The sequence below is a fragment of the Sinohyriopsis cumingii genome, chromosome 18, assembly GCF_028554795.1.
Source record: "Sinohyriopsis cumingii isolate HCF-2022 chromosome 18, ASM2855479v2, whole genome shotgun sequence".
Lineage (NCBI taxonomy): Eukaryota > Metazoa > Mollusca > Bivalvia > Unionida > Unionidae > Sinohyriopsis > Sinohyriopsis cumingii.
Window position 1 is genome coordinate 99916858 of NC_142978.1, and position 23832 is coordinate 99940689.

At 35.5% G+C, this 23832-nt stretch overlaps 1 protein-coding gene across 5 annotated transcripts in view; it reads left to right on the forward strand.

The window, feature by feature from the left end:
- LOC149777584 (neurofibromin-like) overlaps window positions 1-23832 on the forward strand; it is a 295420-nt gene that overhangs the window by 105383 nt on the left and 166205 nt on the right. For all 5 annotated transcript variants that reach the window (XR_016416190.1, XM_089942205.1, XM_089942202.1 and 2 more), the window contains exons 21-26: window positions 5817-5902; window positions 7000-7089; window positions 12683-12854; window positions 16125-16264; window positions 17505-17577; window positions 19466-19602. Coding sequence is in view for 4 of the 5 variants with exons in the window: in XM_089942205.1 (XP_089798331.1) it covers window positions 5817-5902; window positions 7000-7089; window positions 12683-12854; window positions 16125-16264; window positions 17505-17577; window positions 19466-19602 (698 nt within the window). In the remaining variant the exon portion in view is untranslated. The remainder of the gene's footprint in view (window positions 1-5816; window positions 5903-6999; window positions 7090-12682; window positions 12855-16124; window positions 16265-17504; window positions 17578-19465; window positions 19603-23832) is intronic.

Consider the following 23832-nt stretch of genomic DNA (forward strand, 5'->3'; position numbering starts at 1 on the left):
AGTATAACGGGGTTTGACTTTGAAGGGTTTTGCTGTAGTATTGCAGTTTAGGCATTACTTTTCCAGTGAGATTTTAGTATAACTGGGTTTGATTTTGAAGGGTTTCGCTGTAGTATTGCAGTTTAGGCATTACTTTTCCAGTGAGATTTTAGTATAAATGGGTTTGATTTTAAAGGGTTTTGCTGTAGTATTGCAGTTTAGGCATTACCTTTCCAGTGAGATTTTAGTATAACTGGGTTTGATTTTGAAGGGTTTCGCTGTAGTATTGCAGTTTAGGCATTACTTTTCCAGTGAGATTTTAGTATAACTGGGTTTGATTTTGAAGGGTTTCGCTGTAGTATTGCAGCTTAAGCATTACTTTTCCAGTGAGATTTTAGTATAACTGGGTTTGATTTTGAAGGGTTTCGCTGTAGTATTGCAGTTTAGGCATTACTTTTCCAGTGAGATTTTAGTATAACGGGGTTTGATTTTGAAGGGTTTCACTGTAGTATTGCAGCTTAGGCATTACTTTTCCAGTGAGATTTTAGTATAACTGGGTTTGATTTTGAAGGGTTTCGCTGTAGTATTGCAGTTTAGGCATTACTTTTCCAGTGAGATTTTAGTATAACTGGGTTTGATTTTGAAGGGTTTTGCTGTAGTATTGCAGCTTAGGCATGACTTTTTCAGTGAGATTTTAGTATAACTGGGTTTGATTTTGAAGGGTTTCGCTGTAGTATTGCAGTTTAGGCATTACTTTTCCAGTGAGATTTTAGTATAACTGGGTTTGATTTTGAAGGGTTTTGCTGTAGTATTGCAGCTTAAGCATTACTTTTCCAGTGAGATTTTAGTATAACTGGGTTTGATTTTGAAGGGTTTCGCTGTAGTATTGCAGTTTAAGCATTACTTTTCCAGTGAGATTTTAGTATAACTGGGTTTGATTTTGAAGGGTTTCACTGTAGTATTGCAGCTTAGGCATTACTTTTCCAGTGAGATTTTAGTATAACGGGGTTTGATTTTGAAGGGTTTCACTGTAGTATTGCAGTTTAGGCATTACTTTTCCAGTGAGATTTTAGTATAACGGGGTTTGATTTTGAAGGGTTTCACTGTAGTATTGATGTTTAGGCATTACTTTTTGAGTGAGATTTTAGTATAACGGGGTTTGATTTTGAAGGGTTTCACTGTAGTATTGCAGTTTAGGCATTACTTTTCCAGTGAGATTTTAGTATAACGGGGTTTGATTTTGAAGGGTTTCACTGTAGTATTGATGTTTAGGCATTACTTTTCCAGTGGGATTTTAGTATAATTGGGTTTGATTTTGAAGGGTTTTGCTGTAGTATTGCAGCTTAAGCATTACTTTTCCAGTGAGATTTTAGTATAACTGGGTTTGATTTTGAAGGGTTTTGCTGTAGTATTGCAGTTTAAGCATTACTTTTCCAGTGAGATTTTAGTATAACTGGGTTTGATTTTGAAGGGTTTCACTGTAGTATTGCAGTTTAAGCATTACTTTTCCAGTGAGATTTTAGTATAACTGGGTTTGATTTTGAAGGGTTTTGCTGTAGTATTGCAGCTTAAGCATTACTTTTCCAGTGAGATTTTAGTATAACTGGGTTTGATTTTGAAGGGTTTTGCTGTAGTATTGCAGCTTAAGCATTACTTTTCCAGTGAGATTTTAGTATAACGGGGTTTGATTTTGAAGGGTTTTGCTGTAGTATTGCAGCTTAAGCATTACTTTTCCAGTGAGATTTTAGTATAACTGGGTTTGATTTTGAAGGGTTTTGCTGTAGTATTGCAGCTTAAGCATTACTTTTCCAGTGAGATTTTAGTATAACGGGGTTTGATTTTGAAAGGTTTTGCTGTAGTATTGCAGCTTAAGCATTACTTTTCCAGTGAGATTTTAGTATAACTGGGTTTGATTTTGAAGGGTTTCACTGTAGTATTGATGTTTAGGCATTACTTTTCCAGTGAGATTTTAGTATAACGGGGTTTGATTTATAAGGGTTTTGCTGTAGTATTGCAGTTTAGGCATTACTTTTCCAGTGAGATTTTAGTATAACTGGGTTTGATTTTGAAGGGTTTCGCTGTAGTATTGCAGTTTAGGCATTACTTTTCCAGTGAGATTTTAGTATAACTGGGTTTGATTTTGAAGGGTTTCACTGTAGTATTGATGTTTAGGCATTACTTTTCCAGTGAGATTTTAGTATAAAGGGGTTTGATTTTGAAGGGTTTCACTGTAGTATTGCAGTTTAGGCATTACTTTTCCAGTGAGATTTTAGTATTACGGGGTTTGATTTTGAAGGGTTTTGCTGTAGTATTGCAGTTTAGGCATTACTTTTCCAGTGAGATTTTAGTATAACTGGGTTTGATTTTGAAGGGTTTCACTGTAGTATTGCAGCTTAGGCATTACTTTTCCAGTGAGATTTTAGTATAACGGGGTTTGATTTTGAAGGGTTTTGCTGTAGTATTGCAGTTTAGGCATTACTTTTCCAGTGAGATTTTAGTATAACTGGGTTTGATTTTGAAGGGTTTTGCTGTAGTATTGCAGCTTAAGCATTACTTTTCCAGTGAGATTTTAGTATAACTGGGTTTGATTTTGAAGGGTTTCGCTGTAGTATTGCAGTTTAAGCATTACTTTTCCAGTGAGATTTTAGTATAAACGGGGTTTGATTTTGAAGGGTTTCACTGTAGTATTGCAGCTTAGGCATTACTTTTCCAGTGAGATTTTAGTATAACGGGGTTTGATTTTGAAGGGTTTCACTGTAGTATTGCAGTTTAGGCATTACTTTTCCAGTGAGATTTTAGTATAACGGGGTTTGATTTTGAAGGGTTTCACTGTAGTATTGATGTTTAGGCATTACTTTTCCAGTGAGATTTTAGTATAACGGGGTTTGATTTTGAAGGGTTTCACTGTAGTATTGCAGTTTAGGCATTACTTTTCCAGTGAGATTTTAGTATAACGGGGTTTGATTTTGAAGGGTTTCACTGTAGTATTGATGTTTAGGCATTACTTTTCCAGTGAGATTTTAGTATAATTGGGTTTGATTTTGAAGGGTTTTGCTGTAGTATTGCAGCTTAAGCATTACTTTTCCAGTGAGATTTTAGTATAACTGGGTTTGATTTTGAAGGGTTTTGCTGTAGTATTGCAGTTTAAGCATTACTTTTCCAGTGAGATTTTAGTATAACTGGGTTTGATTTTGAAGGGTTTCACTGTAGTATTGCAGTTTAAGCATTACTTTTCCAGTGAGATTTTAGTATAACGGGGTTTGATTTTGAAGGGTTTTGCTGTAGTATTGCAGCTTAAGCATTACTTTTCCAGTGAGATTTTAGTATAACTGGGTTTGATTTTGAAGGGTTTTGCTGTAGTATTGCAGCTTAAGCATTACTTCTCCAGTGAGATTTTAGTATAACTGGGTTTGATTTTGAAGGGTTTTGCTGTAGTATTGCAGCTTAACCATTACTTTTCCAGTGAGATTTTAGTATAACTGGGTTTGATTTTGAAGGGTTTTGCTGTAGTATTGCAGCTTAAGCATTACTTTTCCAGTGAGATTTTAGTATAACGGGGTTTGATTTTGAAGGGTTTTGCTGTAGTATTGGAGCTTAAGCATTACTTTTCCAGTGAGATTTTAGTATAACTGGGTTTGATTTTGAAGGGTTTCACTGTAGTATTGATGTTTAGGCATTACTTTTCCAGTGAGATTTTAGTATAACGGGGTTTGATTTTGAAGGGTTTTGCTGTAGTATTGCAGTTTAGGCATTACTTTTCCAGTGAGATTTTAGTATAACTGGGTTTGATTTTGAAGGGTTTCGCTGTAGTATTGCAGTTTAGGCATTACCTTTCCAGTGAGATTTTAGTATAACTGGGTTTGATTTTGAAGGGTTTTGCTGTAGTATTGCAGTTTAGGCATTACTTTTCCAGTGAGATTTTAGTATAACTGGGTTTGATTTTGAAGGGTTTTGCTTTAGTATTGCAGCTTAGGCAATACTTTTCCAGTGAGATTTTAGTATAACTGGGTTTGATTTTGAAGGGTTTCGCTGTAGTATTGCAGTTTAGGCATTACTTTTCCAGTGAGATTTTAGTATAACTGGGTTTGATTTTGAAGGGTTTCGCTGTAGTATTGCAGCTTAAGCATTACTTTTCCAGTGAGATTTTAGTATAACTGGGTTTGATTTTGAAGGGTTTCGCTGTAGTATTGCAGTTTAGGCATTACTTTTCCAGTGAGATTTTAGTATAACGGGGTTTGATTTTGAAGGGTTTCACTGTAGTATTGCAGCTTAGGCATTACTTTTCCAGTGAGATTTTAGTATAACTGGGTTTGATTTTGAAGGGTTTCGCTGTAGTATTGCAGTTTAGGCATTACTTTTCCAGTGAGATTTTAGTATAATTGGGTTTGATTTTGAAGGGTTTTGCTGTAGTATTGCAGCTTAAGCATTACTTTTCCAGTGAGATTTTAGTATAACTGGGTTTGATTTTGAAGGGTTTCGCTGTAGTATTGCAGTTTAAGCATTACTTTTCCAGTGAGATTTTAGTACAACTGGGTTTGATTTTGAAGGGTTTCACTGTAGTATTGCAGCTTGGGCATTACTTTTCCAGTGAGATTTTAGTATAACTGGGTTTGATTTATAAGGGTTTTGCTGTAGTATTGCAGCTTAGGCATTACTTTTCCAGTGAGATTTTAGTATAACTGGATTTGATTTTGAAGGGTTTTGCTGTAGTATTGCAGTTTAGGCATTACTTTTCCAGTGAGATTTTAGTATAACTGGGTTTGATTTTGAAGGGTTTCACTGTAGTATTGCAGCTTAAGCATTACTTTTCCAGTGAGATGTCTGTATAATAATAGAATTTCTCAATTCTCTTTTCTTGGAAATTCAGCATTTTAAAACAAAATACGAAATTGATACAGACTGAATAGCAGTGTCTGTTGATATCTTGCACTAAAGGCCAGCTACCAGTTTTCATGACTTTTCAAAAAAGAAGTAGCAAATCAATTTGTGTGTATTATGTATTCATTCATCAGGAGAAAAACTTGGTTTAGACACTATTTACTGATTATTTAAATCAGCAGCATATAAATCGTGACAAATAAATTACATGATTAGTACATACCAGACTCAATCAAACATCAACTGAAGTTTAAATTGCACATTTGTATCTGAAAATGACACTTTACATGATGCATGGGAGACAGAATCATATGGCTTTGTAGTCACTCTGCTGTTTGAATTTTGTTCTTAGTTGTGATTTTGCATTGAGGTTAGAAATTGCACCATATCTGTCCAAAAATAGGGATGTTTATTTGCAGTATACAGTGAATTTACAGGTAAAAATTAGATATTTTCCAAAGCATACTCAACCCACAGGTGTGAATTGGGTATTAATTAGCATTTTAAGGCAGGTTTCAAAGATTTTATATCATAATTACATATATTTAAGTGATATCCACTGCAAAGGTACAACCACTGACTGTCATGTAGCAGCCAGTTCAGCGAACATATTTGCATGTGAAGAGGACATGCATGGATAATCATGCTAACTGGTACATTTGATAACTTATAGCTAGTTGGTAGGTACAAACAAAACAAATAAGACAAATTCACAGAAAAATGTGCTCATCTTTTAAATTCCTTAATTTGTTTACTAGTGGACAGCATAAACTAAAACATGCCATTTTATTATGTACCAGATGACAAGGATCTATGCTTTTTCCTGAAATCATAAGCGTTACACGGCATCAAATCTGGGTCTGTGCTGCTTTTTGTTGTATGTATATAATACTTAATTAAATATGGTAATAATATATTTAAATTGTAAGAAATATTTTCTGCATTATTTTCCAATGAAGGACCAGTTAAATGAGTGGGCCAACATGACAGGCTTCCTGTGTGCACTTGGAGGGGTCAGGTTACAGAGTAAAGTCCACAGAGTTAGGTAAGTTTGCATTGGTTGCTAACCAAGCCAAAAAAATGACCATGCAATGATGACTTGAAATTAGCCAGGAATTGGGATTGGGGATATGGGCTGAATCATTACTAAAATAAATCACTCTGTAGTGACTTTAAACTAATGGATTCTGAGTAATATATCAATTTGTTTTTTTTCTTCCCATCAGTGGATAAAGTGGAGCCAAATGGCTCTTACCATGGCAAACAGTAGGGTTATTTAGAAAGAAAGGGATCACAGATACCCTTACCTGTTAATTGTTTATTTAGAAAATTCAAATTTGTATCTTTGTCAGCCTCACCTATCATGATCCTTCCATGCTGGTATTTGAATTCCTCACCTATCATGATCCTTCGATACTGGCATTTTAATTCCTCACCTATCATGATCCTTCTATACTGGCATTTGAATTCCTCACCTATCATGATCCTTCCATACTGGCATTTGAATTCCTCACCTATCATGATCCTTCCATACTGGCATTTGAATTCCTCACCTATCATGATCCTTCCATACTGGCATTTGAATTCCTCACCTCAGATTGTGTAACAGTTCCTCTCTAGGATTTATTTGGGATATTTGAGTCCAATTTTTTCTCTCTGTATAGTACAATGGAAATAAATGGATCAGTGTTATTGCTGAAGATTTCACCTTCTCTTCATTACATGGATTTTTGCCCATGTGTGGTCTATTTTGCCCAAGCTAAAATCAATAAAATGTATCCATCAGCCAATTAAATTCATCATCTTATGTTTCTCTGGAAATTAGTAAACTTTAAGCCATCTTGGGGTGAACTCGGTTGTCAGTCTAATCATAATGATCTTTATCTTTAATTTCTGATTTTTTTTGTATGGAGCCTGTGTGTACCATGGGGGAAACTTTCTCCTTTCTCGCACCATAGAGTCAATCACACAACAATTGCACAGTCTAAAATGAACTTGGAATCTATACACGGCAAAGTTTACATATTTTTGATGACTTTTATTTGCACACTTTCTCTTTCTCTTTGTAAATGCCTTATACAGATTTGGAAAACATCTTGATTCTTTTTTTGATTACTTGTTTTCATTTTAATTTATTCACAGCTCTACAAGTTTATCAGGATTTGACATAAGGAAGAGCAGTTTGATGCAGAGTTGTGCTACAACTGACTCCCAGTACTGTCCAGTTACACAGTAAGTAATGGAAAATTAGGGACTTTCAAAAGTTATTCCCTACAATTAACTCCCAGTACTGTCCAGTTACACAGTAAGTAATGGAAAATTAGGGACGTTCAAAAGTTGTTCCCTACAGTTAACTCCCAGTACTGTCCAGTTACACAGTAAGTAATGGAAAATTAGGGACTTTCAAAGTTATTCCCTACAATTAACTCCCAGTACTGTCCAGTTACACAGTAAGTAATGGAAAATTAGGGACTTTCAAAGTTATTCCCCTCAATTAACTCCCAGTACTACCCAGTTACACAGTAAGTAATGGAAAATTAGGGACATTCAAAGTTATTCCCTACAGTTAACTCCCAGTACTGTCCAGTTGCACAGTACCATATTTACCGCATATGTTGGGACACGATAAAATAATTTTTTTTTTCCTGCCCCAGAACTTATGATGAAACATTTTTTCATTTTGGTCATGTGTCCCAAGACTTAAGAAACTAAATAAAATTGTATTGCATTTGTGCTTCCCTCCACCCCACTGCACGTTGCAATAAAATAGATAAATAAAACGTTGAATTGATAATAAAAAGAAAGAAACTAACCTTGTGTTGTTATCATTTATTCCTTTTTTCAAAATGAGCATTTAAGAATAAAATATTTCCACGAAATCCGTAAGCGTAGGATTCCATACTGTAGCGTGTATCAATTATGTCTGATACCACACACCACGTTGTTCACATGAACATTGAGAAGCAATTGTGTGTGGTTGTGCTCCAAAGTTTGAACATGTTATCCGACTGAAAACTGGAGCCAACAAAATCGCAAACAAGAGGGAAATAGTCGACCAATATCTTGAAGATGCCATTCACGCATGACACGGTGTTGGGTGCAAAATAATCAAGATTGAATTATATCCAGGTCTACTGTATGACAGTATGTCGCAAATAAAAATGATCATTTGAAGCCCAGGTGGTGAATAAACATGACTGGCAGCAATCAGTTAACTCCTTCTTTGAACCTACCGACAGGACATCAAAGACAAAATGTGATTTTTATTACAAAGCAAGCCGATCTCAGATCTCAGGTTACTTTTTTTTTTTTTTTTGGTAAAGGATATGAATACAAAGGTTATTTTATTGCAAAGCAAGCCGACATCGGAAGCTAACAGGATTTTGTGATGTGAGCCGACTTTTTGGGGTTTTTTTTGTTTGTTTAATATACAAAGACGGCCGAGATATGGAAGCAAACTTGGGTTCCTTTTCAATTATATTCACGGGAATTTTGAAAATAAATTGAAACAATGGAACAAATTTTGACGCAATATAGTGCTTTGTGCACAGATGTCGATGAATTCACAAACGAGAGGGAAATAATCAACCGATATATTGAAGACAACTGCCATTCACGCATGGCACGGTGTTAGGTTCAAAATAGCCAAGAATAATTTATATTCAGGTCTTCTGTATGACAGTATCTCGCAAATAATAATCATTATTTAAAAACACATTCACCTGAGTGCAAGTGACAATCTTTTCGCCGGCGCGGGTTACAAAAGTATCATTACTGTTTATCCGCAGACATCAGTGCACCTTTGTAATAATTACTACAAAAAAAGCCAAGCACACAGAAGCCCTGGTGGTAAATAAATGCAGCTGGCAGCCAACAGTAAACTTCTTTAAACTTACCATCAGGACATCAAAGACAAAGGTTATTTTTTATCACAAAGCAAGCCGACTTTGGACTCGGAAGCTGACTTATTTTGTTTTTAAAGGATATCACTACATAGGTTATTTTATTGCAAAGCAAGCTGACCTCAGAAGCCAACTTGGATTCTTTTACTTGTGCCGATTTTTATATTTTAGCTTCAAATAAACAAAGACGGCCGAGATATGGAAGCTAACTTTGGTTTCTTTTCACCAGTATTCATGACATTTTTTAAAATAAAGTGAAACAATGGAACAGTTTTTAAAGTTTACAATATAATGCTTCGTGCGCGAACATCGATGACCCAGCATCATCCAGAAGATTCGGAGCAAAATAAAATCGCGTGATGAATAGATCATTTCGCCAACAATATGATCATTAACATGGATAAAACTCTGGCGTACTTTGATCGCAATCCTGGATGGACTGACTATAAGATGGGCGTCAGAAGTGTGAGAATTAGCAAGACTGGTGCAGATTTGAAAACTTCTGACTTTTGTCCTTGCAGTTTCCGCTTCAGGTGGTGTGTTGTCTCTAACGTTTTTTCATGGTATGAGAAAGCTAAAAATATATTCATGTACCAAAAGAATAGATCGTACATGTGCAGGAGATGGGTTGTGTTGATGAGATGCTGCTGCAGTGGATTGAAGAGTTTTATGTCAAGTATACAGGTTTATATTTTTTAAAATAAACTTTCAGTTGGATACAATTTCCGACATGTAATTTTCGAATGATTTGAATGGTGTCCCACAACTTGCGACTCGAGAAAAACGACATGTCCCAGAACATACAGTGCACAAAAAAATTACTTTTAAAATTAATTTATGATGACCCAACAAATACGGTGTCCCAACATATACGGTAAATACGGTAAGTTATAGGAAAATTGTTGACTTTGGAATAATAAATTATTTCCTACAATTGGCTCCCAGTACTGCTCATTTACACAGCAAGTTATAGGAAAAATATTGACTTTGGAATAATAAATTATTCCCTTATGCCCAGTTCCACCATAAATTATGGGAAAATTATGGACTTTTGAAATTATTTCCTACAACTGACTCCCAGTACAGTACAGTACAGTTCAGTTACACCGTAAGTTATGGGAAAATTATGGACTTTTGAAATTACTTCCTACAAATGACTCCCAGTACAGTACGGTCCGGTTATACCATAAGTTATGGGAAAATTAAGGACTTTCAAAATTATTTCCTACAACTGACTCCCAGTACAGCACAGTCCAATTACACCATAATTTTGATAAAATTAAGGACTTCTGAAATTATTCCCTACAACTGACTCCTAGTACTGTCCAGTTACATGCTAAGTTATCGGAAAATTATGGACTCCAAAAATTATTCCCTTCCAATAATTAAATTTAAAAATGCCTATTGTATAAAACCCTAACTGAATTGTCCAGTAGATTTAAGCCATGCAATACACACAGTGCAGTAGCAGTGTCACCTGCAGTATAGCTCAGCCCATACAGTGTGTAAAAACTTTCCATTCAACTAGACTGCAAAACAGTAGAGATGACCCTTGACTTAAGCGACAGTTGTGTTCGCAAGAGTGGTTTTATAACTTGAAATTACATAACTGAATTTTTGGTTTTACGGCCTTGAATTTTCATTGAAATATGTGTAATTCAATTAACTTTAATAACATTTATTTTAGACATTGATGAATCCTAATTTTCATGCTTTAGACAACTAATTTCATTAAGGGCTGTTCCATTAAAACATACATGGGACCCAGGGAAGGCACTTTTAAAGTGGGGTACTCACCCATAGATGCAAATTAGAATTTTTTTATCATTTTAGTACGAACTCTGTGACATCAAAGTAGCCTGGCATATATTTTTTTAAAACTGCCTTCCCTTGGTACCATGTATGTTTAAATGGAACAGCTCTAATCTTTAGTAATCACTAAAGATATTAAATGTATAAAAAAAATTCATACGTAATAGTGTTAATACGAAATTTGTGCAAGTTGAAATCACATGTCTGCAGATACCTGTCCTGAAATGATTGGATTGTACGTGAAATGAGAGGCCTAAATTTTATTAATTTAAGTATTTTCCTAATCAGCATTATTTAACTGCATTCTTTTCTGTTGCATTCTCTGACCACAAATGAACACATAATATTGCATAGAGACTACCACTGCCACTGCGAGGCAAATAAATAATGGAACTATGAGACTAAAATGTGGTGTTTCATGGTGAATGCCAGATATGCATTGATGAATAGCGTTTGATTTTAAGCCCATTGTTATGTTAAAGAACAGGTATTTTGCCAGCAATTTGTTCATATTTCTTTTTATACAGCATGTAATAAGGTCACTTTCCCAGTGCAGAAGGGGTGGTCTATAACAAATATTTTACTTTTTGACTTAAATATTTAGATTTTTGTGGAAAATTATTCATGCATATATCTTTTCTCTACAATTTATTTATCATACAAACATTTTTTTCTCAACACTTTTTAAACATTGCTTACATAGCAGTTTTCATAAAGGAAGAATGTATTTTGGACATTCATTGCAATTATTAATGCTTTCTTTTTAAGACAAACTACACTTTATTCATTGCAGAGCAAACAAAGTCTCATATTTGTATGAAATGGTGTCAAGATAAACTACACTTTATTCATTGCAGAGCAAATAAAGTCTCATATTTATTTGAAATGGTGTCAAGATAAACTACACTTTATTCATTGCAGAGCAAATAAAGTCTCATATTTATATGAAATGGTGTCAAGACAAACTACAGTTTATTCATTGCAGAGCAAATAAAGTCTCATATTTATATGAAATGGTGTCAAGATAAACTACACTTTATTCATTGCAGAGCAAATAAAGTCTCATATTTATATGAAATGGTGTCAAGACAAACTACACTTTATTCATTGCAGAACAAATAAAGTCTCATTTATATGAAATGGTGTCAAGATAAACTACACTTTATTCATTGCAGAGCAAATAAGTAGAGGATGTTGGCTTGAAAGGAGTGAATAATGAATATATTTCATGAAGTGGATGAGAAACTCAGTATTTTGACAAGTGGTGAAATCATGAGTGAAAATACTCAAGTTTTTCACACATGAAATGAAATATATGTTATTCACTCATAGTAAGCAAATTTTCCTTTTATTTTGTGCTCAAACATATTGGCTAGAAAGATGTACTGTGTAACAGATTGAAATAGCAAATTTCTTACTGGATTCCATGCAGTGTCAGCAGTTTACTGTTTTGTTATTATTTGCATAGAAAAGAAAAACGGTAACATAATTCTCCTACCAAATTCAGAGCAAATTTGCACATTAAAAAGAAAAAAATAATGGATTTGAATTTGAGTCATCTATAATGGGAGGTGGCCATATTTACTCCCAAATACTTTTGCATCTTACAATAATATTAAGAACACATTGAATGAGTTGGACATATAGCATTATACAACATTGTTAAAAGTAACAGATTTTTCATAAAGTTTTGGTCCCTAATTGTCAATCCCTCAGACTTGAGCATTGAATTTCAATAAAATTTGGCATGCTGCATTACATTTACTGATGACACTTTCAGTGAATTTAGCTCCATTACTCCATATTGTCATTTAGAGGAATTATGGCCCCTGAATGCCAAACTTTGGTTTCCCGATACCAGTTCCTTTGTTCATGGCTCTGATGACTAAATTTTATAGAGCAGGGCCCTTTGCAATGCACCCATTACTAAAAGTTTTCATTTTAGTATGCCCTAGTCATATTAAATCAATGTAACCTAACTATTGGATGAAAATTATTTTAATGAACTGCAATAAAAACTGTTTCTTATATGGGTTATATAATTTTGATTTCAAGAAAAATTAGTATAATTAAGAAATTGTGTTACACTTGGAATTGAATGTTTTAACCAGGTTCATCAGCAATCTTCTGAAACTGCTGATCTGTCAGAATGAAAAGTTTGGTGCCCAGATCCAAAAACATGTGAAGGAGTTGGTGGGACACGAGTTGAACTCTGCACTGTTTCCAATATTGTTTGACCAAATCAAAGTCTGTGTGGATAAATTCTTCGATCTATCAGGACAGGTTAGTCCATTTAAGTATTTTTGTTTACACAACACATAGCTCATTGGGAAGATAAATGCATCCTGATATTGTGCTAACTATTCATTATGCCCATGGGGATTCAAATGTAGTACTTTTGTACTTTAATACTAGTATGTATTGGATTTTTCATGCTGGCTTTCCTTGTTTATTTTATAAATGAGAGGCTGATCTGTATTCTATGCTAGGCTCGTCACACGTTGGTATGGCCTTTCCATAGTGACAGTTGCAACCTCAGTGCAGAATTTGTGGGTGGGTTGGGTTGGGTTTGAGTGATATCAAGGCACACAGCTTTGGAGCTGTTTGATTTTCTACACATTGGATGTGTACAGTTGGGTAAAATATTTGGTACTCATTGATGTCATTGTTTGCTGATTATTTCTGTTGACAGTTTGCCATCTGCTGTTTTTGGTTCTCTTATTCAAATTCGAATAACTTTTTTTTACTAGGTTTACTGGCCATAGACCAGAAGAGCTTATGGGATTGTTTGTTGTCCATCATTGTTATGTATGTTTAATTTGCATTGCTTGTTAGTTAGATTTTTATTTATTTTTTAATTTTTTTAATTTCATTATGTTTTGTGGAAAATTTTATGTTGGGCTTGTCCAAAATCACGTTCATTTTCTACTTGACCTGAGTCATTGATATTTTTTTAAATCTGTGAACAACTAATACATGGCAGATAGATTCATATGAGTATGAGTTAACTATTAGGATTATTATCTTGGCCTGAGTCAAGGACATTGTTTACCAAATTGTATATTCCAATTACAACTAAGATTTTATTTTTGTAAGTACTGGGAACCTTCTAGGAGGTCATTTTCCATTAGGTAATAGTTTTTTGAAAATAAAAATGCTGACTGTGACCTGAGGTCAAGTAGAGGATTACATAATCTTGTTTTTCAAGAAATTATTCATTTGTGCTTTAAGATCTGAGCAGAATATCAATTAAATTATTGTTTTTTTTTTTATAGTTGTTCATTCTGGCTGAAATTTTATTTATTCAGATTATTTATTTACTGTAAATACAAAGTGCTCATCAGAAATAACATTTTTGGAAATAGAAACTTGAATTTATTATGAAATTTCAAATAAGGATTGTATTATTGTGATAAAACAAAAGACTCTTGGCACATCACCACTATGCAGGCCACCACAGGCAAATCAACACTTCCAGCATTTGATTTAATTAAGATTTCCACTAAAGTTTATTCAGAACTTTAATCATTAGGACTTGTGTCTGTAAATTCTAGGATTATTTGGGATTTAATTCGCAATGTTGTAAGTTCTTTTTTTTACATTTTCATTTTGTATTCTAGGGAAATAAATTGTTTGTTGAATTTTTACAAAGCTTGTTGCTTCTCACACTTTTCTATTACTTATTTCAATACCATAGAGTCATAATATCATCTGTCCATCCATCCATTAGCACAAATTTGTTATCATTACTCCTCCTCAGCTAATTGGAGGATTACCTTGAAACTTTACATCTCATGGTCTAGCGGGTCTGAAATGAAAATGGTACCACTTGGACATCCAATATGGCCTCCACAATCCACCTGGAAAATTTTGTTATTACTATTCCTCCAGACTCGATGTATTTATCAAAATGCGATTTTCAGTAAAATATTTATTGTGATGTGTAGCTAGTCTTAAATGAAAATGGGGCCGATCTCATCTCTAATATTGCCACTTTGGCAGATATCTTGAAAATCTTGTTATCTCCCTGAATGGATGGTCATATCAACAAGAGGTTTTCACTGAAAGTCCTTGTGTGATATCCAGTTGCTTCTAAATGAAAATGGTGCCAATTGGATCTCCATTATGGCCACCATCTTTAAAATCTTGTTATTACTGCTTCTCCTGAATGGATGGTCTTGGCAGTCATATTGAAAATCTTGTTATTGTTATCTACCTGAATGGATGGTCATGGCAGTCATCTTGAAAATCTTGTTATCTCCCTGAATGGATGGTCATGGCAGTCATATTGAAAATCTTGTTATTGTTTTCTCCCTAAATGGATGGTCATGGCAGTCATATTGAAAATCTTGTTATCTCCCTGAATAGATGGTCATGGCAGTCATATTGAAAATCTTGTTATTGTTATCTCCCTGAATGGATTGTCATGGCAGTCATATTGAAAATCTTGTTATTGTTTTCTCCCTGAATGGATTGTCATGGCAATCATATTGAAAATCTTGCTATCACAGCTCTTCTTGAAAGGAAAGTTGTATTGTCTTCGGGCTTTCGCCAGTAGACATGATGTTCACTTAGTCTTAAATGAAAATGGTGCTGGTATTAGATGTCCAGTATGGCTACCATGACAACCATCTTGAAAATCTTGTTATCTCTACTCCTTTCCAATGGATGGCTATATCAACATGGGGTTTTCGCCAAGAGACTTATTAGATGCCTAGTTGGTTCTGTATAGATTGGTGCCAATCCTACATCCAATATGGCTTCCACAGCTGTCTTCAAAATCTTGTTGCCACTATTCCCACTGAATGGATGATTATTATGACATGGGTTTTCACCAAATACTAAATGAAAAGGGTACCAGTTAAACATCCTATATGGCTGCCATGATGTATGTATTAAAATTCTTGTTGATGTTACTCCAACTGATCATTATGACATGGGGTTTTCATCAAGTCCTAAATGAAAATGGTGCCAGTTGTACATTCTGTTTGTCTGCAAAAATGAATGTCATACAATTATTGTTGACACTTCTCCGACTGATCATTTTGACATGAGGGTTTGCATAGGAAGACATCTAATGATGTCTACTTTTTCCCAGATGTAAATGGTGCCAAGTTGACATTCATTGTGTGTAGCACAGCAGCTAATTTGAAAATCTTATTATCACTGTAGAATATGTAAGATGGTATAAAAACTCGAAAGTTAAAAGGAATAATTGGTTTTGTCTTGCATTCCTGAAATTCTTTTTACCGGTAGAGATTCAGTCAGTTTGAAGGGCTCTTGTTTTCAGTTTAATTGATAAGCTATACCTGCTTTTTGTGTTGGTTTGATTTCATCACAAGATTCATTTGAGGGGTAACTTACTTTGTTTTACTTTAAATATGCTTTAGGATCATTGAAAAGTGTCGTCTCCTAGAACCTGATTCCCATTTTTAGCATTGTCTTTTGAAATGGAATTGCCTCTTCAGTATTGGTTAATTTTGTTATTGTAATTGCAGGTGATAGTGACAGATCTGAACACCCAGTTTGTTAATTTTGTTATTGTAATTGCAGGTGATAGTGACAGATCTGAACACCCAGTTCATAGAAAATGCAATATTTATAATGAAGAACATTTTGGAGATGAAACCTGACCAAGCATGTGAACACCTGGGAGTCACCAGTATAGAGTCCCTCATGTTAGCTGTTGTCAGGTAACTTCTTCAAGACATTGATTATAACAGACTATTGTTGCATTTACAAATTTGATGTTATTTAGGTTGTACTGTTTGTGCTTATTTTTTTTCAAGTAACAGCTACTTCCTGTATATATGTATTCATTTGATTTTGATGCATTTAAAGAATTTTTCGTGCTACTGACCATAGACCAGAAGTGCCTATGATCTGTCCATCCATGCATTGATGCAAGTTTTGTTTTCACTACTTGTCCTAAACAACCTGGATGATTGCGATGAAACTTTACATAGACATTCATACCATGATCTAAATAAAATGGTGTTGCTCTGACATCCAATGATCTCCTGAATGGAAAGTGATATTCACATTGGGTTTTCACCAGAACAGTTATTATGAGGTCTGATTAGAAAGAAATGAAAATAGTGCACATGATGTCCAAAATGGACACCACAGTGACCATCTTGGAAATTTTAATGCCACATGCAGTATTGCCATTGCAGTGGTCATCTTGAAAATCTTCTTATTGTGCTTTCAACATAATAATTCTTATGTCCAGTCGATTTGATGGAAATGGTGCCAGTCTGATATCCAATATGGCCACCTTGGTAGCCATCTTAACAATCTTGTTATTGTTACTTATCCAAAAGAGAAAGTCATATCTACATCAGGTTTCCACAGGAAGGTGTCTTCTTGACCCTAAATGAAAATGGGGCCAATCCCACACCCACAGCAGCTAATTTAAAAATCTTTTTATTGCTGGAGAATATCAGAATTGGTTTTAACACTAAGCAGTTAAAAGGAAGGTATGGTCTTGTTTTGAATTCCTAGAAATTCTCTTTGGCCAGTAGAACACCAGTCCCTTTGAGGGACTTTTGTTAAAAAAGTCTATTTATAATGCAGATGTCCCCACTTGTAGCAGGGCTAGTTAAAATCATGTCACTGAGATCTTAAATTTAAGTCATGTGACCTTCTTGTGGTAAATGCTGTATGGTACTATTTATAAACTTACCATTAATTGATGCTGAGAATTGAAACTTTTTTTAAAACATTTGCTAAAGGCACAGAAGCTTGAACTATTGGTCAGAGTGGCCTGGTTTGGGATACAAATGATTGAAGGATTTAGAAGTACCCACTCATTATTTGTTAACAGTAATTAGCAGTATGTATCTGATCTCAAACTTAAACTAAAACACTCAGATGTGAGCAATATATGTTGACTTGTATACATGTAAGCCATTAATATTTAAATTTTTCCAGATATGTTCGACATTTGGATTCAACAGTCCATGCCATACAGATTAAAATCAAATTGTGTCAGCTGGTTGAAGCAGTAAGTAATTTGTATTCATAATGTTTTATTAAATTTTTTCAGTTTAAATGGCATAGACCAAATAAATTCTGCACATTAACCATGTGTTGTCAGTATGGAATAAGAGCTTTCTGAAGAAGTTTCCAAGAAATTATTTTTGCCAGACTGTGCAGATTAATTTGCACTTGCATTTGTTTAGGTTTTGCCATTGTAGGGATATAGAAAGGGCACATATATTGTTGCCCTTGTCCATCCATTTACCTTTTGGTCAGTCCTAACATTTTTGCTGTAAGGTCAGTGGGAATTCATGTTCTATGCAGACCTGCCAACCTTGGTTTTTCCATAAGTTTTAGGAAAATTACTCTTCAAATACAGACTTTTGGAATAAAAGTAAAAACTACAGAAATATGATTTTTGTGGTAAAATCTTGATAACTGGTTTGTCCTTGTTTGATTTGGATCTGGATTTCATGTTAGATTTAGTGGAGTTAGGGAACCAGGCTAACTTTACAGTAGTACCTCAGATGCTTTAAACTGCACAGATTTTTTTAATGCAAACCATCTATATAATTTTTATAAATATGCCATCCAGCAAGTGATGCATGTTGAAGATGAAAGGGAAAATAAGCCTCTTTAAAAGTGTTAAAAATCATTACAGAAGAATAAAAAGGAGTATTCAGAGTCTTGTGAAGAAAAACAGGAAGGGACACAATTACGCTTATTGGACATCACATGTTAATTTGAGTGTGTCGTGGCAGGAGATATAATTACCGCTCTCATGTGAAATGGTAAAAAGATTCCAAGAATTATGTCAAGTTAAGAGATAGCAACAAGCCATTAAGTCATTGAGTTGCATAGGGTTTGGAACTGAAGTTTATGCAACTGTACTAGATGTATATAAGGTCGACATGTAATTTACAAACTTTTCGATTGAACATAATGTTTGCCATCGTTGTATGTTTTGAATTCTGACTTTTCAAATAATGTTTTCCAACTTTACAATAGCAGTATATGATATTTTGTTACACCTTACTGAAAACTGGTCAAGCTTATGGAAAAAAATCAACTGCCTCACTGAGACGGTCTTCCTAAGGTAGGCAGGTCTGTCCGTGGACATAGGTTTGGGGTGGGTTCCTTTAGGGAATGACAGATTTCTAGGTTTGGAGTTAATTGTTTAAGGGTATGGGAAATTCTTATTTTTGGGGTGAATTCTTTAAGGGTGTGAGAGATTTCTAGATTTGGTGTGAATTTTATAAATGGCAGGGTACTTGTGCCAACCTAGTCTCTACTGAAGATTTTTGAGTGCAGAGTTACATTTTTACCTTTGAAAGTGATACAGTGTTCCAGCACTTTTACAGACTTCCAACTTTTCTTTAAATTTGCAGAAATTATTATGACCAACATGTCTTCAGTGTTGTCAGTATAGATTGACCTGAATGATCTGTACATACTAGTGGAATATTTTTGAGGATCAGGTCCACTTGCAAAAAAAATGTTACCTTGCATCATGTTACATGATCTGGATGCAACTTCTTGTGTGCATCATACGTAAGACTGTTACAATACTGTTTTTTTAATTTTAATGTTAGACTAGACCCTTTTGTCAGTTGAAATTGAAGGTCATATGAGCTGGTTATATTGGTCAGTCTTTTTTTATTTGCCAAGTCATGTGCAGCTGAACACAAATGACTGGACCCAGATGTGAGTTTAGTGAATTTAAATCAAGAAAATACCTAAACCGTCGTGAGGAATATAATGAATGTAGGCACATATCCCTGTTGTAGTTGTATGGTGGACATGTGCTTTAAAATTGAGTAACAGTATTAAGACATATAAGAAAGTTGGTATACAATTTCAGTGTGAATAAATTTTCGATAAGGATAAATGAATCCCCATTTCCTTGTCATCAGATGATGCTTAGACGTGATGACCTTACATTCCGTCAAGAGATGAAGTTCCGCAACAAGTTGGTAGAGTATTTGACTGATTGGATCATGGGTAATTCCCATCAAGTCAACATCCAGGGTGACTTTTGTAGCATGTCCAGGTAGGTCATATGTTGATATTGGTATTATTACATGTTTATGTAAATATTGTTGGTCAGAGCCTGGTTATGTAGACTCATTCGGAGTCATTGACTTTTTGCCATTAATTTTATGTTAGATAGTGGTTTTCAAATGACCTGGACCTGTTTGTTAGTTTGTTACCTAGCTTTTTTCATTTTGTTTTGGGTATTTTTGTCAGCATTTACATGTATTCTTAATGGAGTAACAGTTGCTGTATGTCTCATTCAGATACCTTCCCTGATCATATTAACATTAGGGATATAAGCCTGCTACCAACCAGATCCAGTCCTACTAAAGTGATAAAAATTTGTCTTTCTTGTCTCACTCATATATACAGAGGGATTAACTCTTGCCCATTTCCTCTCCTTGCCACCACCTTATATTGCCAGTTTTTAAGCTTCACTTCTATACAACAAAATTGTATATGACACATACCATGAATCAAAAGCCAAATTTGTTTTAAATTCAAACTGTCCATATAGGATTTTGGATTGATTTTGATTAATATTCATTCCTGTACAGGTGGTAAATATTTTTTGTAATAAGTTTATGAATAATTTGTGAAATGTTTACACTTTCTTGGACATGGCATTTTTTTTTAACACATAGTATACAATGCTATTGTTGATGCCTGTTGTTATTAATGGTTTTGTGCACACTTCCTATTACTTGCTTGCCCCTACCTATTACTAGCTTGCCCCTTAATGTGTGTTGTTTTAGCAGCTTATTAACATACTGCATTGTTACTTTTTGATGACTTGTTTTGGTATCTTGTTTCAGGGAAACCTATCTATGAATTGTAATAATTGCAGCAAGTTCAAGGCTAAAGAAGACACATGTATGTTGTGCCATGCATGTGTAAAATGTTCGTTGTCAGTACCATGTAGTGTGTGAGCTATATGGTTCGAGAGCATATATACCACAGTTTTGTAAAGGTCAGCCAGGGCAAAGAAGGAGGATGAGGATGCAATTTTAGGCAGCCAAGATGGCATGTCCAAGAATGACTTTCAGGCTTGTAAGTCTGGGGGCTTCAGGTTTTTAATGGATCCAATGGATCTTTCCTTTACTGCTGTATTGCCATCCATGATTATCCAGTCAGTCATCCAGCTTTTCCGCAACAGCTGTATTGACATCCACAATCATCCAACCAGTTGAGCCTGCCATCCAGCTGTCTCAATCAGGGGATCTTACTGAAAGATCTGTCCATATTGCCAGCCCTTTGCTTCATCGTTCAACATTATGAAAATCTTAGTGATAGATTTTCCATCCATTCATGTCTTTGACTACATACAGTTACAATTACAGGAATCATAGTGTTAGATCCATCCATCTTGCCAGATCAATGGCTTCATCTCTTTAAAATTAATGATAGACTTGTCCATCCTAACATACCAATGGCTACATGCAATTACATTTATGGGAATCTTAGTGATAGATTCATCCATCTCGGCAGGTCTGTGGCTTTTTATCTCTAAAATTGTGGATGTCATGATGATAGACTTTCCCTACTAACATGCCTACGGCTACATACAATTACAGGGATCATCCTGCCAGGTCTGTGGCTTTTTATCTCTAAAATTGCTGATGTCATGATGATAGATTTTCCCTCCTAACATGCTTACAGCTACATACAGTTACAATTACAGGGATCATCCTGCCAGGTCTGTGGCTTAATATCTCTACAATTACAGAGGTCTTAATGATAGATCTGTCCATCTCACCAGGTCTGTGGCTTAATATCTCTACAATTACAGAGGTCTTAATGATCTGTCTATCTCACTTGGCATAAGACTCTCTGGGCACATTATGATGGGTATTTTAGTGACAGCTCTGTCCATTCAGTTATGTCCTTTGTACAACTGGCCTGCCTTCCGCATGGCCTGTGATCAGCCATCCATACTGGTATGACATTATTAGCTGGTGGTGATGGCTTCTCCTTTATTCACTGCTTACCCACAGGTATTGGCTGTGAATTAAATATAGATGATGGTATTGCATCATCATTGCCACAGCAAATGCAGACCTGCCAACTCTTACGATTTTGTCGTAAGTCTTATGAAATTTACCCTTACAGACTTTTGGCATACAAGTAGAAACTACAGAAAAATGATCATCGCCGAAAAACCCAGAAAATTTGTTCATCCGTGTTTGATTTGGATCCGGGTTTCATATTTGAAGTAGTGAAATTGGTCAGAGAACCAGACTAACTTTACAGCAGCATGTCAGACGCTTTAAACTGCACATATTTATTCATGCGAAGTGTCTGCATGATCAGACTGTTGTACAAACCCACAATCTCTGGGTTCTGTTCATGGCTGTTGCATACCAAAAACCAAAGGCAAGTTGCTGTTCATAATTCATTCTGCCACCTAGGTTCAAGATAGAGAACTGTACATCTCTCCATCCAAAGATACAAGTAAATCATCAGTCTAGATGCCTTCTCACCCCGCATCATGAAAATTTACTCTGGCAAAGTTGATCAGTTTAGAGTTCCTCTTTTCAGGGGCCCCGAGTGGCTGAGTGGTCTAAAGCGCTCTCCATTACGGCTCACTGCCATCTCACCTCTGTCTGCGTGGGTTCAAGTCTCAGATTCGGCTAATGTGAGTATGTGAGAAAGCTTGCCAGTAGCTTCTCGTGGGTCGGTGGTTCTTCCTGTGGTTTTCCCGGGTTCTTCCTCCACCATGAATACTGGCCGCCATGTATAGCCTATTGTGTGCTGAAAAATGGCGTTAAACCCTACAACAACAACAAGTTCTTCTGTTCAGTCTAAACATGAACTCCAAAGTCTTTTCCAAATTATGGATTATGTCATCACCCTGTTCCAGTCTACCTTCTCTATAGCAGTGGTGGTGTATCAAGACAATCTACTCCAAAAACATACAGTAAGTTCTGTTCTCCTTGGGAGAAAGAGATTTCCTGTCCATTTTGAATCATCTCAGTTTTCTAGTGAATTTAACAAGTCCAACCAGCACCATCCCAGTGTTTTGTCTACCTGGGTATGGAGGTTATAACCTATGTCATCTAAGTCTCCTTCATGTCTGTGTCCCACAGCTTGTTGAACTCGTACAGTTGATTCCAACAGGACTGGTATTTCAGTGAGAGAATGCATTTAAAAGAAAAAAGTGTTTTCCATGACTATTGTCAAGTCAGTAATATAGTCTCTTTCAGTGCCTCAATTGCTCAACTAGGCTGCTCGTTTCTTTGGTTCTACAAGGAGAAAAAGTGGGAACCATCCAGTGCTGCTGCTCCATGATAATCTGATGCATAGAAGATATATCAATCATGAAAAAGACCTAGTAGCCAGTTTTGATTTGAAGAGGCCAAAATCCCTCACACTGAATCCAGACTGGAATCTCTCCTGGAATTCAGAAAAATTAGAGAGCCATATGCTCCCTCTCATGTAGATAGGCAAGAGCAGTGGCCATGCAAGATCAGGTTGGTTCAAGGCAAGAGCAGTGGCCATGCAAGATCAGGTTGGTTTTAGGCAAGAGCAGTTGCCATGCAAGATCAGGTTGGTTCAAGGCAAGAGCAGTGGCCATGCAAGATCAGGTTGGTTCCCTCAAGCACTACTTGAAGCATATGGAGACAAGATATGGCATGTGCAAAGGACTTTTTCTCCCCATGAAAGGCAAGAAAGCAGGACATCATTTCCCAAGCATGATCTTTGTGGCTCAAGTGGCTTGTATGCGTGGTGTACTCTGACATCTCAAAAGATAAGGGTCAACTGATGAGAATTTCAGCTCATGAAATTAGAGTGATCTCAATGAACCTGGCATTCAAGTGTAACATTTGATCCAAGGCATCATGGAAGCTGTTGGCAGGCATGCAGCATCAGCCTTCTTGAGTTTTTATCTTGGGGATTTATCTTCACAGAGATAAAAACTGAATCTGGTGGTTTCCCTGACTGGGGCTCAATTTAAACAAGACAGGCTTTTAGCTTTGTTGGATTCACCAATGAATTTATAAGGTAAGAAGCATTCAACCTGATAGAACAGTCACGGTTCACATGACCATATGATATGTTGCTTGAAGTAGGAAAGTGGTTTATTGTCCAGATAAGGGAGAATGATAACCAAGGTAGGATGCTCTGCATTCCCCCCGATACATATTATTGAAACATTAATGTGATAGGTAAACATTTTTGAAGGAGAAAGCAAATTTTAAGTAGGTTATTTTTCTCTGATAATACCCTCCCAATCACTCTGCCTTGT